The sequence below is a fragment of the Mirounga leonina genome, unplaced genomic scaffold (genome assembly GCF_011800145.1).
Source record: "Mirounga leonina isolate KUSES-001 unplaced genomic scaffold, KU_Mleo_1.0 Mir_166, whole genome shotgun sequence".
NCBI lineage: Eukaryota > Metazoa > Chordata > Mammalia > Carnivora > Phocidae > Mirounga > Mirounga leonina.
Window position 1 is genome coordinate 13,646,388 of NW_023270418.1, and position 17,231 is coordinate 13,663,618.

The 17,231-nt window shown below is 40.8% G+C and overlaps 1 protein-coding gene across 1 annotated transcript in view; it reads left to right on the forward strand.

Moving 5' to 3' along the window:
• Nucleotides 1-16,834, forward strand: part of CAT (catalase) — a 38,512-nt gene extending 21,678 nt beyond the window's left edge. Inside the window, exons 7-13 of the mRNA XM_035012548.1 lie at nucleotides 940-1,131; nucleotides 1,796-1,948; nucleotides 5,135-5,273; nucleotides 8,093-8,223; nucleotides 14,181-14,288; nucleotides 15,725-15,808; nucleotides 16,135-16,834. Coding sequence (XP_034868439.1) covers nucleotides 940-1,131; nucleotides 1,796-1,948; nucleotides 5,135-5,273; nucleotides 8,093-8,223; nucleotides 14,181-14,288; nucleotides 15,725-15,808; nucleotides 16,135-16,200 — 873 coding nt within the window. The 3' untranslated portion in view covers nucleotides 16,201-16,834. The remainder of the gene's footprint in view (nucleotides 1-939; nucleotides 1,132-1,795; nucleotides 1,949-5,134; nucleotides 5,274-8,092; nucleotides 8,224-14,180; nucleotides 14,289-15,724; nucleotides 15,809-16,134) is intronic.
• The last annotated feature ends 397 nt before the right edge of the window (nucleotides 16,835-17,231 follow it).

Sequence of the window (17,231 nt, forward strand, 5' to 3'; positions counted from 1 at the left end):
AAGTTCTTTTCAGTTCTATGAACTATGATTCTGTGATTTCTGAAAAAAAATAAAAGGAAGAGGGGGGTAGAGGGATGCTAACCAGCACAATCTCAATAATTGATTTGAGCTATTACAAAACAGGGAATTAAAAACTTACTTCATGCAAAAAAAATTATTTGCTTATTTTAAAAGTATTTTTTTTTTTTCTGATTTGAAAAGTAACATGAGTGTAAAAATTCAAATAATCACCACTCTGGAAAACAATTTTGAAGTTCCTCAAGAAATTAAATGTAGAATTACTGTGTGACCCGGCAACTTTATTTTGAGATGTATACTAAAAAATCCACTGGGGGCTTCTGGGTGGCTCAGTTGGTTAAGCGACTGCCTTTGGCTCAGGTCATGATCCCAGGGTCCTGGAATCGAGCCCCACATCGGGCTCCCTGCTCAGCGGGAAGCCTGCGTCTCCCTCTCCCACTCCCCCTGCTTGTGTTCCCTCTCTCGCTGTGTCTCTCTCTGTCAAATAAATAAATAAAATCTTTAAAAAAAAATCCACTGAATTGGACACTTTAAAATGGTTAAAGTGGTACATATTATGTTATGTTTATTTTATGCCAAAAATTTCTTGGCTTTTCTGAAGACAGTAGTACAGCATTCTTTATATGGGTGAGAAATTGAAAATATATGTTAACAGTTAAATTCAAATAATACAGGATACAGAAAGGGAAATATAGGACTAATTTTAAATATGAAATGTATATACAGATTCCCTTAGCATTTAAAAGAATCAAGATAACCAAGTAGAATTTCTTGTTGATGAATTCCTATTTGTATCAGATTTGAACAAGGAAAATCCAGTGTTTGAGTTGCGTTACTCATCATCCTTCAGTGCGTAACTGATTAAAGTTGTATAACTTTGCCAATACATTTCAGTTGGAGCTGCTTTCTCTCATTCTGTAGACTGACCAGGGCATCAAAAACCTTTCTGTCGAAGACGCAGCGAGACTTTCTCAGGAGGATCCTGACTACGGCCTGCGAGATCTTTTCAACGCCATTGCCACAGGCAACTACCCCTCCTGGACATTTTACATCCAGGTCATGACTTTTAATCAGGCAGAAACCTTTCCATTCAATCCATTTGATCTTACCAAGGTGAGTCTGTTAACAACTAAATTGTTTTCTTTTTTAAGTCTCTTTGTACCTAATTTTACAAATTCCAGTCAAGTGTTCAAAATGATCGTGAAGTCATGTATGAAATGCCATGCAGCTGCTTTGCAATTTCCTGGCCTGTGCATCTCACTTCTAGTTCCTGTTTGCTGAGTTCATTGAGTTTCTCAAAGTGGCTTGATCTATCATCATTAGCAGGGAAAAAATCTTGAAAAGCTGATGTCCTTTTGCCTAGGGAAGATGTCAGTATTTACTGTTTACTGTTGTGAAAGATTGAACCAGTGCACTCACCTAAGTTCTTTTCACTTTACTGGATTAAAAAATTATTGTTATATTAGATTCATTATATTAGAAAGCTGGTAATTTTTTTTAAAAGATTTTATTTATATATTTGAGAGAGAGTGAGCAAGCAAGCGAGCACGAACTGGGTGGGGGGAAGGGCAGAAGGAGAGGGAGAAACAGACTCCTCGCTGAGCAGGGAGCCCGATGCAGGACTAGATCCCAGGACCTTGGGATCATGACCTGAGCCAAAGGCAGATGCTTAACCGACTGAGCCATCCAGGCACCTGGAAAGCTGGTATTTTTAATAAGTACTTTAATTTCTTTTAGTTGGTTATTTGGTAATTGTGAATATGACATTTATTTTTAGATTTGGCCTCACCAGGACTACCCTCTTATCCCAGTTGGTAAACTGGTCTTAAACCGAAATCCAGTTAATTACTTCGCTGAGGTTGAACAGTTGGCATTTGACCCAAGCAACATGCCACCTGGCATTGAGCCCAGCCCTGACAAAATGCTTCAGGTAAGCCTGGTGGATGGAGATCTTCTGAGGCGGGAGTGCAGGTGTGTGCACGGGTGAATGCACGCCCACATGAGGACACGCACATACACACACGCTATAATTTGGCATGACCTTTATATAAAGAATTAACTAGAACATCACTTAAATTTTAATTAATCTGGGTCCTTAGTTCCTGTGGGTCTGACTAAGGCATCCTGACATTACAATATTACAGTATAAAGCAAATTTCATAGTATGTTAAGACTTTGATATTTAGTCTCTTAATTTAAAAGAAGTTACATTAGAAATGCCTCAGGTATTTGTAGAGTAAAGCACTCTTTGTTCAGTCTGTCATTGATGGGAGGGAATATCATTAAATGTTCAGTATAACTTGATTCATTTCCTCTCCCATGGTGATGCTTGAATTTTTCCATCTGTAAAAAGAGACTGGAGATAGTTTTTATGTCACCAGTGATTGAAGGCAGTGCGTTAATTTAACCATTTGTTTCAGTAATGTTCCTACACATTCACTACTTTTTCATCACTCTCCACTAGGCTCTTTCAAGAGTAGAAAGAGTGAAAAATACTTTTTTGGACCAGAAATCAGTAGGAAAATATTTGGCTTAATAATTATTGAGTAAATCAATCTCTTGTGTTTTTAGACTCTGACCATGAAACAAAGGTGAAAGATTATTACCTGACATTAGGCCACAGTGACTGATGGTTGCTTCTCATAGAAGCATCTAACTCTGGTTCAGGTGTCACTCTCCATGGAGACAAGCTAAGATTCCATTGCTTTTTTTTTTTAATATTTTATTTATTTGAGAGCGAGCGAGTGAGAGAGAGCACAAGCAGGGTGAAGGGCAGAGGGAGAAGCTGAGCAGGGAGGCCAATGTGGGACTCCATCCCAGGACTCTGGGATCATGACCTGAGCAGAAGGCAGACGCTTAACCGACTGAGCCACCCAGGCACCACCATTGTTTTTTTTAATAGTAACTTTCCTGCTTTGACATTGGGAACATCTAAAACTTTTATAGAAAATAAGTTTTTTATTAGCTTTCAGTTCAATTTAACATATATATAAATATATATATGTATGTATTTTTTTTTTTTTTTGAAAAAGAGAGATGACTCACATGTGAGGGGGCAAGGGGCAGAGGGCGAGGGAGAGAGAGAATCTTAAGCAGACTCCATGCCCAGTGCAGAGCCTGATGTGGGGCTCGATCTCACAATCTTGAGATCATGACCTGAGCCGAATCAAGAGTTGGACGCTTAACTGACTGAGCCACCCAGCTGCCCCTTAACTAATAGAAATTGAATACCTCTCTGCGGATGATAGACTGCTCTGGCTGCTATAACATATGAAAACACAAGATAACTATAATATAAGGCAGAATGCCATTTGAATTAGGAGAAATCTTGTCTGTTAGGAGGATGACGACAAAGTTTCAAGAATGAGGTAGCATTTGAGATGCCTTTTGAAGAATGGGTAGGATTTCAGTTTTCAACAGAAGTAAAATGGGACAGGAGAGAGACCTGAGTATAGGAGCAACGATGGGCCATGTTGGGTCTATATAAATTGTGAACAGTCACTTCTTCCTAAAGTAGAAGAAATAAGATTGGGTACATTGAGCATAGGTCAGAGGGGACTTTAGTGCTTGAGTAGAAGTTTGTACAATTGTTCCTTTTAGGACAAGGTTTCTTCAGTTTTGAGAAATGTGGTCTGTGTGTATCAAGTAGAATCAGTCCAGGTGGTGAACTGGAGGTCAGAGAATAGAGAAGTAAAGCCAAGCAGATCACAGAGCACAGGCAGAGTGCTTGTGTTGAAAGGAGTAAAGGAAGCCAAGCCCTGGGACCCTGGGCATCCAACCTTCCCTCCCTTGGGGTTGGAAGGGAGGTGAACCGTGTGAAGGAGGTTACTGGGATTTGCCAAGGCATGAATTTATCATGGGTAGAGCTAAAACTGCATAACCCTGGTATTGAGGGAACAGGTTAAAGAACAAATATTATCCAAATTCTTTTCACAATTCAGGTCACCAAGGGTCTCTGGGGCCACAGTGAGACCTGGAGACAGTTAACAACACTGAGTCATACAATTAGAAGAGCTGAGAGGCACTGGGTGGAGGCCTAGGCCCAGGGCAAAGGACCACAGATCATATCCATGTTCTCTGCAACAACAAAAAGCAAATGTCTAAGACATTTCATTGAAACTGTTGGGGAGAAAGTCCTGAGAAAAGATGATAAACCGAAATCATGCAATTCTATTAGTGAATTGAATTTATGAATGAATCCTGTAATTTCTGTCGGTATTAATTTTGGCTATGGCAAACATATTTTAAATTTAATGTGCTGTCTTCTTTTTTTTTTTTTTTAAGTGTGTTTAGAAAGTGCAAGGGCTTTATTTAGTAGGTGCAGTCGAGATATCAGTCCCTAGCCCAGTCTTTCTACAACGTAAGTCAGTTAGCTGTGAGTTCTGATGCCAGAGAGCATGTGAGGAGCCATACATACAACAGGGAAAGACTGCTGTACTTATTTAGCCGTTTGGTGACCAGTGAGGAAACGTTTCAAGTTTTTTTGAGTAGTTAAGTCACATAATCTGTGTGGGGTCTGAGGCTGATGCTTTTGGCAGGAGTGTGTAGGACGGTGATGGTGAAGGAGGGGCTGGAAGTGGCGATCCAGGTAGGGGGCCTTTGAAATCACTCTGATGGGGACTAATGAGCATCCCAGGGTGATAGTGGTTGTATGGTCATGAACAGTGGTCTCCATTACCTTTCAACAAGATCGTGTTAATAAACTTTAAAGTGTTACCCAAAGCAGTAAGCCAGATCACAGTGAGAAGGACATAGATTCCAGTTAGTGGGGTTCTAGCAGATGTATTTTACAATGTGATAACATCCTTGAGCGTAGGAAGTAATACAAGGCAGGGCACTAACTTGTTATTTGAGGGGAAAAAAGAAGTTCTTACCTAGAACAGGTGTGAAGACTTGTGGCTCTTTGGCTGTTTGACAGGGAAGATTAAGGACCGTTCAGTTCGGGAGAACTCATTTCATGAGAGAAGAAACTTTGCTCTTTTGGGGGGCTAGTCAGGGTTTGGTGGTAACGCTATACAGAGTGCTTTGTGCCTGAAATTTGAGAATGAAGTGTACAGACCATTCTGCTGTGTGTGTGACTGCACGCAGTCAGTGCCTGTTTCATTTATAACTGTAGGGCCGCCTTTTTGCCTATCCTGACACTCACCGCCACCGCCTGGGACCCAACTATCTTCAGATACCTGTGAACTGTCCTTTCCGTGCTCGAGTGGCCAACTACCAGCGTGATGGCCCCATGTGCGTGCTCGACAATCAGGGTAGGCCTCAGACGTCTGGCTCACCCAGGCGGGTGGGGGGGATGCCGAGGGTGCCACTGAGCAGAGGGCAGGATGCCCTGCTAGGCCCGTGGTCTTCAGGCTCCTGCTCTATGAAGACAACCCAGGGGACCTTCTGCTCTATGAAGCAAGGATGGTTTAAACTGCCCGAAGACTCTATACTTTTATCTGTTTGATATATTTTATTGAGAGTTCCCATCTCAGATTTTCCTTGCCGTCCATCAGATAATGAAAGGTGGGAGAAAGATCTTTCACACTGGCTGTTGAAGAGTAGCATTCAGCTTAGGGGTTAGGTTTTAAAGACTTTTCACAAAGTGGACAGTTCCTTATCACTCTTAAATCACTAGGACTTAGACTCTTGGAAGTGCAAAAGTGCAAGAGTTCCTGTTTCTTGTTTTCCATTACACTTGGCTGGGGTCAAGGAGGAACAAATGGGGCATGGGACAGGTTAGAATAAGGGAGACAGAGTGAATCAAGTAATCCTCCCTTACTTTTTTTTCAAAGTGAATATAATATAGTTGAATTCATGGAAATCAGCTGGTGAGATGAGACTCTATTGTATTTTGTTCTTTGGAGCTCATTTATCAAATTTATGAATTTCTTTTCTTTTAACTACTGTTTTTGGTGCCATGTATAAACAGCCTCTATTTTTGATTACTTGTTCTAATTAGTGAATGTTTGATTAATGTTTTTTCCTTTTAATGCTCCCCAGTTTAATATCGATCTTAATTTTCTTTCTTTTGTTTTCTTATTTGGGCACATTTTTTTTTTTTTGGTAATAGGCTGCTTACATTGATCCCTTCAGAAATTTTACTGATGATTTATATTTATAGCCATAGATGTCTGTATTCAAACCAAGTTTACTTTTCTCTGATACAAAGAGAAAGAAAAGAAAATTTGGAAAATATAAGGGAAAGAAGAGAAGGGGAGAAGAAAAACCCACTTACAGCCCCACCACTCAGAGGCCGCAACTGTTGCATTTTGCTTTATTTCCTGCCAGTTTTCTCTGGGACTATTTTTTATAGACTTAAGATTATTTTGTTTATATGATTTTGTGCCTTGCATTTGTTACCATTATGACTAAGCCTTTGTATGCATTTAACGAGTGTACTTGCTCACTAACCGATTACATCAAGTATTTGCAGCACTTTTGCTCCCTGAGGTTTATAGAGCTCATGGGGTTTGCTGTTGCCCAAAGTAGCTGATATTTCCTGTGTTGGTCTTCTGCATTTTTATTCTAAAGTGATTTCTTCCTTTCATATTTGTCAGTCCTTTTGTTCCTGAGACCGGCTGTATCGGAGAGGTTCATGTATATTCTGGAACTTCATTAATAAGTACTTGCTTCATGTTTATCATTCTTGTTCACCATTATGGTGGCATGTGTATGAAAAACTACTTAAGGATACATTTTGACACACCCTTTGCCTACTTTTATAAGCTGAGCATTTGGGTTGTGCTCTTGAAGTTTAATGACAGAGCTTAATTGTTCCCAGTAGTCAATGACTTGAAGACAACTCCCAGAGGAAGGGTCAGAACTCATTTGGAGATAGAATTTTAAAATTACTCAAATAGGCACATTTCAAAGAACTAATTCTTAGTGCAGAAGACCACTGTGGTAGCTGGTTGTTGGAGCATTTTGCTGACCTGGAATGAATCCCAAGGGCTAATAATTGGGCCCCATAATAGTATGGGGCCCTCCTACTCCCTACATGCACTTGATGGGTGTGATCTATAGGCACCTCTTGATTATTCACTCTGCATAATCTATCCTGGCAGTGAGCTGGTTAAGATTCTAACCTCAGATTGGTTTGTTCAAAACACTCAAGATGTTTCTAGGCCACTCCTGCTTAGGGAGCATGTGCTCAGGTAATTCAAGCTTCAGCCAACATTAGCTGAAGCAGTTAGGAAAATAAATATGCCAAAATGAAAAATTTAATTTATTCCAGAAGTCAGAAGATATGTTTTGATTGCATTTGTCATTATTTTTTTCTATAAGTCCAGATAAATGAGTGCTGCCATGCTAGAAATACCAAACTAAAAAAACAATCCTTTTTTATTTATCTGTAGAGGGAAGGGAAAGGGAAGCTAGAATTGAATAAAGTTGTAGTCAGTAAAGGAAAGATACTCCAAGAATCTTAAAACCTTGAAGGAATAGTGAAATAGAGTTGTGTAATGGGAATATAGTCTGTACTGGAATGGAAGAGACAAAACAGACCCCAGATCCCAGCTCTACCACTAACCACCATGTGACCTGGCAACAGGCAGTTAACATCTCAGGGCTCAGTTTATATGTGTCTGTAGATTGAAGGAGCAGCGCTAGAACTTTCAGTTGCTCCCAAGAGTTCTGTGATTCAGTGTCTGAATTGAGCCCAAGCCCAAATGAAACTCTCAGATTTGAAATGTATCTTTGGATCTCATCTTCTATGGGGGCCAGATCAAACCTGTATAAATATATTTGTACCAGTAAGCATTGGAAGATTTTAAAGATCAGATCACTTGAAGTGTTAAAGAAAACTTGAGATCTCTTCATTAAAACTCAGAGTGAGACCGCCCATGAGAGCATTTGGAAGGTGGCATTATTCTCTAAGAATCTGAGTCCTGCGTATAGCTAAATAGGAGACGTTAAAAATAATATGTACATGAACTGCATATATATTGTGTGTGTATATCTAGGCATACATGTGTGTGTATATACACGTATATGTGATTGCCACTTGAATTATATCTTACTACATTGACTGCTTGTAGACTTAATTCATTTTTCCTCTCCCTAAGTGAATCTGCATGGTTTTCTTTTGAAGGTGGCACTCCAAATTACTACCCCAATAGCTTTAGTGCTCCGGAACAGCAACCTTATGCCGTGGAACACAGCAGCCAGTGTTCTCCCAACGTGCAACGCTTCAACAGTGCCGACGAAGATAATGTCACTCAGGTACCAGCTTCTTGGTTTGCCATGGGAGTCACTTGATCAGCTTCCTTGTTGATGTCTACATATTTCCCCCTGGTCCCCTCCCCCCCCCTTATTTTAAGATTTTATTTAGAGAGAAAGAGCATGCATGAGTGGGGCAAGGGGCAGAGGGAGATGGAGAGAGAGAATCTCAAGCAGACTCCACGCCGGGCGTGGAGCCTGATCAGTGCGGGGCTTGATCTCACAGCCCTGAGATCATGACCTGAGCTGAAATCAAGAGGCAGACGCTTAACTGATTGAGCCACCCAGGCCACCCTATTTTCCCCCTCTTAAAGTGTCTAATATATCTTATTTTGAATTCATGGAAGACATCTCTAATCATAAATCAGTCCCTTTATTAGATGGAGTTGAAGTGTTGTGTTACTATGCTCTTTTGGTACAAGGTATGGGGACTCATTTGAGTTCCCCTAAATTTTATTGAAGGGATTATAGGTGGGGGCCACTGGGGAAACAGGGATGCATAGAAATGTAAGAAATGCTCAAATAAAGCTTAAGTACAATCACATCTGAGAAGCTAGGCAGGACAGCTCAGATTTAAGGGACTAGAACAGCATTCACAATAGCACTGGGAGCCTCAGTAGCAAGAGTGTAGGGTAGGGCCCACTGTTCACAGGACTCCGCTGCTCTCTACCTGTCGGCTTCTATTTTTCAGTACCTGTTGCTTATTCTTACCGTGTTCTCCTGACTTCCACCTCATAGCTTCTGTTTTAACGTTGCTGTGGCTTTGCTGTGACCTTGGCCTAACTCTTTTTTTTTTAAAGATTTATTTATTTATTTATTTATTTGAGAGAGAGAGAATGAGAAAGAGAGCACATGAGAGGGGAGAGGGTCAGAGGGAGAAGCAGACTCCCTGCCGAGCAGGGAGCCCGATGCGGGACTTGATCCAGGGACTCCAAGATCATGACCTGAGCAGAAGGCAGTCGCTTAACCAACTGAGCCACCCAGGCGCCCGGCCTAACTCTTCTATATAGCTTCTTTCTCCATATATTACTTTTTTGGGGGGACCCTTTTCCACTCTCTCTCTCTCTCTCTCAGTACTTCTCTATCAGATTCTGGAGAGAGGCAGTCGAATTGATTTGACTGATCTTTTCACTCTAGGCTGCATCACTGACCTTTGGCCAGCCTGTGGTTAACTGCCCTGGGTCAAGTGCCCACCCTCTTTCCAATCACCTATGGCTGTCCGAGCACTGTTCTCTCAGGGGTTGCACTGAAAGAGACCCTTTGACTTTGAAGAGCAGCCTCCTCATTAATGTGTCCAGTGCAACTTAGACCTCACACAAGAGAAGAAGGAAATTAAAGTCTAGTTGTGTTAGAGTTCGGTTTGGGCGGTTGGTGTTAAACTTAGTATTTAAATTAGAATAGGAACTATATCTAGTTTCTCAATTTATAAATGTGGGTTCTAAGTAAAAGGTGTTTACATGAATTAATTCACTGTGAAGATATCTTTATTTGAAAGGGATGCATACATAGATATGTGTATATAAAAAAGAAATTACTTTATAGTAGGATGTAAACCATATCTAGATGAAATTAAACATCTTCTAAAAGCCTTTTGTAGTTAACTGCATTATTCTTGGTGATGCAGATGATACCAAGTATATTATAATACAATCCCTGCCTCTCAGAGAATTTTGCCTGCATGAGGCCTATTCTGGTGTTAAACTAGCTAATACTACCTCTGCAAAAATTAATTTAGAGAATACATGGCTTACAGAGTAAGAGAGTATATATGCAGTTCATCTAACTAACAACTCATGTTCAGAATATGTAAAGAACTCCGACAGGGCAGTGAGAAAAAGACAAAGGAATAGAAGATGGGCAAAGACTTGAACAGGTACTTCACAAAAGAGGATATCCAAATGACTGAAAAATATACAGAAAAATGGTTTATCTCCGTAGTCAGCAGGGATGTGCAAAATAAAACCACAAAGAGATAGCACTACATATGCACCAGAGTGCCTAGAATTAGAATGACCAGCCACGTCAAGTGTTGAGAGAACGAGAAACAACTCTAACTCTCCTGTGAATGTAAATTAGTTCAGCTGTTTTGGAGAACGGTGTCTCAGGATCCATTCAAGCTACACGTGTGTGTCTTTTGACCCTAGTAAAGTACACTGTTCTGTAGGAACCTAATAGAAATGTGTACATATGAGCACCAGAAGACGCGTACAAGACTGTTCCTGTTACCCAGATGTTCAACAAGAGCTTGGATAAGCACATTTGGCAGAACACATTTAAAATATTAGAAATCAAAAGAATTGCCTTTGGGGAGGCAGTTGGAGAAAGGGGGATAATGACTGGGAGGAGGGGCTCTGGTGGGGAGATTTCTGAGGTGTGAATGATGTTCCTTCTTCATCTGGGTAGTGGTTGTGTAGTGTGTTCACTGAAAAATCATTGAACCTTACACTTAAGGTTAGTACCCTTTACCGTAGGGCCATTATACTTAAATTAAAAAGCTTACTAAAGAAAAAAAATCATTCAATTTGTATATACTAGTAAAAATACCACGTTTCCTTTAAAAAGAATTTGGTCCTGGGGCGCCTGGGTGGCTCAGTCGTTAAGCGTCTGCCTTCGGCTCAGGTCATGATCCCAGGGTCCTGGGATCGAGCCCCGCGTCGGGCTCCCTGCTCCACGGGAAGCCTGTTTCTCCCTCTCCCTCTCCCCCTGCTTGTGATCCTGCTCTCACTGTGTCTCTCTCTGTCAAATAAATAAATAAAATCTTTAAATAAAAAAAAAAAAAAAAAGAATTTGGTCCTGCTATCAAAGGTCTATGGTTAGAGTGTTGGAGCTGATAAAACCATTTGGAATCTTTATCTGGCTAATAAAATTGAATAGCCGTCCCGTGTGTGGGGTCCGTGTCCCCCTATAGTGAGCAGCTGAGTTGTATGTACAGATGGTGGCTGCTAGCCAGGTGTAAGGATATGCAGATCAGAGCACCGTGGAGACTTCTTCAGTTTGACTTCCAAGTCCTGCCTGCCTTTTGCCTGAGCAGCGTGACTGCTGACGCCAGGCTCAGATGGGTAAGGGTTCCATACTATTTACGTTGCAGCTGTCTTGTCCACATGCTGAGATAGAGGTGCTGTTTACCTTTTGTGTTTGTACATGTGCTTTTTTTGTTAACCTCTTGGAGCTAGATTAACTAGATCTCTAGGAGAGCAAGTATTTCATATGGGTTTTATTGAGTGGTATGTTGATAAATATTAACAGTCATGTACAGAGGGGAAAAGCCCTGGTTTATAGTGTTTGTCAATTTTCTTTCTCTCTCTTTTAATTTAATTTAATTTAATTTATTTATTTAAGATTTTATTTCTTTATTTGACAGAGAGAGAGACAGCGAGAGCAGGAACACAAGCAGGGGGAGTGGGAGAGGGAGAAGCAGGCTTCCCGCGGAGCAGGGAGCTTGATGTGGGGCTCGATCCCAGGACCCTGGGATCATGACCTGAGCCGAAGGCAGACGCTTAACGACTGAGCCACCCAGGCGCCCCTCTCTTTTTTTTTTTAGAGATTTAATTTATTTATCTGAGAGAGAGAGAGCATAAGCAGGGGGAAGGGCAGAGGGAGAAGCAGGCTCCTTGCTTAGCGGGGAGCTTGACGGGGGATTAATCCCAGGACCCTTGAGATCATGACCTGAGCCAAAGGCAGTGGCTTAACCAACTGAGCCGCCCCGGCACCCTATAGTGTTTGTCAATTTTCCTGATGAAAATATTCCCTACAGCTGATTTCCAGCTAGCACCATGGTGTCACTGAAACTGTGGCTTTGGGACATGAGGTTCCATATCACACTATTACGTAGTATTTCTACCGTAGTGATACAGTAGACACAAATAACCTCAGGAACATAAGTAATATGTATTAATTGGGAAATCATACATTTTGAAGGTTTATTATTTTTGTTTGTAATATAATTTAATTGTAAGTTTATGTAATTGAAGTTTTAATAACAGCCGTGTCTAACAACTCACAAAATTCTTAAAAAGATGACAATCTGATCTCATGAGCAATTGGGTTCCAGCGCACTGGTGAAATTGCAGGACCAGTTTCCTTTTAGTTTGATGGTAGATTGATGGGACGTAGGAGGCCTCACTTCTACTTGTCATACATGGGCATGCTAGATTAAAAAATTAAAAAAAAAGTAGTTGAGCCAACAAACAAAATTAAATCTCTGGGTTCTAGAAATGGAATCACAATAGTGCATGAACATGGTGGGTAACCAGACCCTATTTACATCTTATTAAGACTTTATGACTCCAAGGGGCTTGGAGTTTAGGCTGCAGGCTCCATGTGTTGCAGAGAGCTAGAACTGGGCTCTTGACATATGACATAATGATGAGAGCCAGGTGCTGGCACTCCATGGGAAAAAACTACCCACCAGACAGAGGCTGCAGCTTGCCAGCATGTGGGCCCTACACTTCCTGAGAAATTGGGCGTCCCTTTCCTCTCCTCTTCTCCTCTCAGATGAGGTCTCTGCATTCTTGTTCCACTTAGAACCACCTAGAAGTTCTGACCTGAGAAACAATGAGTCAGTGAACCCTTCTAGGCCTTTGCAGAGATGGTGAAAAAAATCACAAGACACCTTCACAATTTGGACTCAGGTGCTGTTTCTGCAGAAGATAACTCCTGTTGGAGATGAGTCCCAGGGAAGAATTACAATACATGTAGGGAAATCCAGTACCCTGAGAAATTACACATGCAATAGATGGAAGAATCATGTACGTGACAGAATAATCTAAAAGGGCTTTAAAATAAGCATGTATACCGTATTCAAGGAGATAGAGAAAGGAATATGATCTATAAGATAAAAATAAGATATGGGAAAACAAAAACAAATAGATTTAAGAAAGAACCAAATAGATGTTTTTAGAAACAAAAAGTACGATCTTTCAAATAAAAATTCAACAGATACAGTGACTCAGTGGTTGGTTAAGCAATGTGTTAGGTACAGCTGAAGAGAGAATTAGGGAATTGGGGGATAGATCTGAGAAAATCCCCATAATGCAGTACTGTGATTGGATTGTGTTCATGTCAAAAATTTGATTTTTTGTACTTTAGTATCAAATGTAAATTTTGTTCAAATTTTAAAAATATGTTTTTATGGCTTGATATTTGATAACACACTTAAGAAAAGCTATGAACATTTTGACATTTTATGAATTTGATACTTTGGATAATTGGATATTTTTGGACTTTATAAACATTAGTAGAACAGGACATAGAATGGTGCCTGGTATATTATAGGGACTTTATAAATAAGTTCTGGTTGAATGAATGAATGAATGAAATGTTAGAATAAAATCATAGCTGTTACTTAGAAATGCTTGATTTTAGAAGTGAGCAAAGCCCTTAGGACTCATATACCTTACTTCTAAGCTCCTATTTTTCATTTTAATCTATTGATATTCATTTTAGAGGTAAGCTCAATTGTATAAATAAAGTATCACTACTAACGTGTCTTTTCCAGGATTTTGCTTGGCTTCTGAAAAACCAAGGGTATATATTAATGAAGTAGGGTTTTTTCCTCTATGGTTCTGGATGAATTGAACAAAGGTTGTATTATGCGAAGTTTCCATTTGATGACAGCTTGCCCATTCTGGACTTGTCAGTAGCAAGGTGTGGTGGGATTCTTAATTGTAGGCAATACTGTATTTTGTTTATAAGAGACATATAACTACAAAGGACATTACTAAGAAGCAGTTGTGAGCTATTATCAACTGAATTCTTCCTATTCCACAAAACAAAAAGGAACTCCACACAAATGACAGTTTTCACTAGAATTTTAAATTATCCTTAAATTCTAAACACTTTTTCATTCTTACACCAATGAGAAGCCTTGCTTTGTCATTTCAAAAGTGGAACATTGGGTGAGTTTTGTTCATGACAGACTGCTTATTTGACTCTCTGCACCATGCATTTTCCCTGAGCAGGTGCGGGCGTTTTATACAAAGGTTCTGAGTGAAGAGGAGAGGAAACGCCTATGCGAGAACATTGCTGGCCATCTGAAGGACGCACAACTTTTCATCCAGAAGAAAGCGGTGAGTGATATTTTGTGAGCTGACGGGGACATCTGCTGGCCGGAGAAGAGAGTGCAGCTGTGTGAGAGACCCCTTAAAAGGAAGTGTCGTTTCTATTCTATTAATCGAACTTAAAAAAATTAGTACAAATCCCAACCCACCTCCGATTTTTTTCTCTGCATGTTTTATCTCCAGTGAATTTGGCGTATCCATTGATCCTTTAGCTCCTTGTCCAGTGTATAATAATTGAGTTGAATTCAGGGTGAATTCTGTTCTATGCTCTTCATTGACTGTGGCCAAATTCTGTGCCAGAGTCATGTCCAATATAAAAATGTGGGTCCTGCCACAATTTTGCTTTGACTTTAGAAGATAAGAAATATGGATTGCATTTTTGCGTTGTGAAGCCTGTCTAACCACTCGGTGTCATGACACCTGACCCTCCTGCAGAAGCAACTAGAAACTTGCACGCTCTCTGGGGAGAGCTGAGCTGCTTCCAAAACTCAGGCTGAACTTCTGGGCTGAGATGCCAGGGAATTTCTGATGGCAGCTCACTGTGCTGCGTGGAGCCTTCTCACTTGCAGTTTTCGGGCCTGCCACAGGGGTCAGCTTCTTGGAAACTGAGACAACCCCACAGTTGCCTTGTGTCTTGGTTGGTGCTTCTCTGTTCAAAGGGGCTCTCTGGGACGGGTTCAAAGGCCTGGAGACAAGTACCAGCAGGCTGGGCGCTTTCTCTGTAGGCAAAGTTCTATGTCTTTAACTGTCTTTCACAAGTGTGTATATAAAAATAACCTTTTAAATTGCTGAGGCACTGTTTACACATTGCTGTCTGTAGCAGAGAGCTGGACGGTTGCTCTGTGAGGTAGGCGGGGGCAGGTTTTATCTCACTGATAAGAACGAGTGGGACAGTATGTAAGTAGCACAACTGGGCTTGAACCCTTGGCCTTTGCTCACATGTGCTGAAGCTGTAGGGCTTCCTGCGGGTTCACGATGCCCCCTTTCTGCTGTCTGCTCTGTATCAGCCCATGGTCAGGAGTTCCTGCTCCAAGTCTGTGGACTTGCCCAGCACGGGCCACTGTCCGTGTATCCCTGGCTTGAAACTCAGGCAGTGTCTGGGCCCATCTCGTTATACAAATCGCTGTGACTTGCTGAGTCACCCTGAGGTCGGCTCCTTACGTGCACTAAGTGCCTCTCTCCTCATTCTCTGAGGTAGGTTTAATTATGTTGTTCATTTTATTGGGAGTGGACACTGAAGCTCAGAGGAATGACTTATCCAAGGTTGCTCAGCCAGTATGTGCCAAGGTTTTCCCCGGATCCCCCAAATCTTGCTCTGTGTTGTTAAACACTGTGTTGTTCTGCCTTCCTTCCTCCCCTACAGAGTAAACACCGTGCTGCACATGCCAGGGGCTGGCCTAGGAGGGGCGTAGGGTCATATTTACATTCTTTTCATTTGGTTTCAGGTCAAGAACTTCAGTGATGTCCATCCTGACTATGGGGCCCGCATTCAGGCTCTTTTGGACAAATACAACGCTGGGAAACCTAAGGTGAGCCCAGAGCAGCCTGGCTGTGGTAAAGGAAGGGTGTCCTGGATCAGACTGGATTGGATGGTTTGGTTTCCTTTTGTAATGATTCTTCTCAGGGACAACTATTAGATTTTTCAAGCTGTTCAGACACTCACTTGATAGGTAAAGAACTCACCTGCAAAGCACATCCTCTTCACTTTAGCTCTGGACCCCATAAGGTAGTGTAAGTAAATGCAATCCCCAATGGTTATTATCTTCATTTGAGCACAAATTAAAGCTAAGATGAATACCACGTTGCTGCTGCTGAGCGAGTTAATTAACCTGCTGGTCTTGTTCTTTTAAAACAGAACGCGATTCACACCTTTATGCAGCATGGGTCTCACCTGGCTGCAAAAGAGAAAGCCAACCTGTGAGAGTCGGGGCCCTGGGCCCGCCCCGAGTTGCTCTCCGCCTGTGAAGCAAAGCGTGGTGTTCACACGTGTACCCACTCTTCCCCGGGTAGAAGATTCTCCTGTGCTAGGTGCGCAAATGCAAGCTTATGTCTTTAAAAAATGATAATCCAGGTTTCTATAGCAAGTAATGTAGCGGTGGCTTTTAGTGCTATTTCCCTAGGGGAAGAAAGGGTAGGGCTTAACAATGTTGTAAAAGAAAATGTATTTGCTTTTGACGGTTGGATTATTCACTTAAAATGACTAGAATGAAAGTTTCTGGCAGAAATATGATTGTATTTGATAAGAAAAAAATCTCGGTGAAATCAGTATGTTTACATATCATCTCATGGCCTTATTATATAAAAATATGGCTATAATTATATAAGAAGAAAAGATTACTCAGAAATTTTAATTTTTCTCAGTTCCATATAGGAAAAACACATTTAATGCACTGAAAATAATTTCATTGACATCATAGCTTAATGCTTATTCCTGCCTGGAACTGATCAGATATTTTTAAATTTGGAATTACATCTGTGCTAATATAGCATTGATTTTGCAACAGACTGATTTGTAATTGCTACATTTTTACAATAAAATAATCTATACATAAGAAGAACGGTATTTGATTTCTTTTGGCTCCCGTTATATCTTGGACTCTTAATCTAAATATCCTGTATCATCAGATGCTTACCCTTAAAACTGAAAATACCAATATCACAAGGATACTATATTATTTGTTTAAACCAGTAGCCTTTAGACACAGCTTTCTGAGACACTGCGGACCAGAACTTTTAATTCTATTGGGAAAATAGCAAATTTCCCAACTTTGAAAATTACTTAGATCTCTTGTCCATTAACTCACTTCCTTATCTGATTATGAATTTTTATTTAAGAACCTCCTGTTCTTTCTTTTTTCCTTTAACTCATCTTTGCCTATCATGCTTAAAATCAAGTGGAATGCTCTAGAGGTGAGCTCTTGAGTACTGAATGAAACCTGTTTTCTTTGAAAA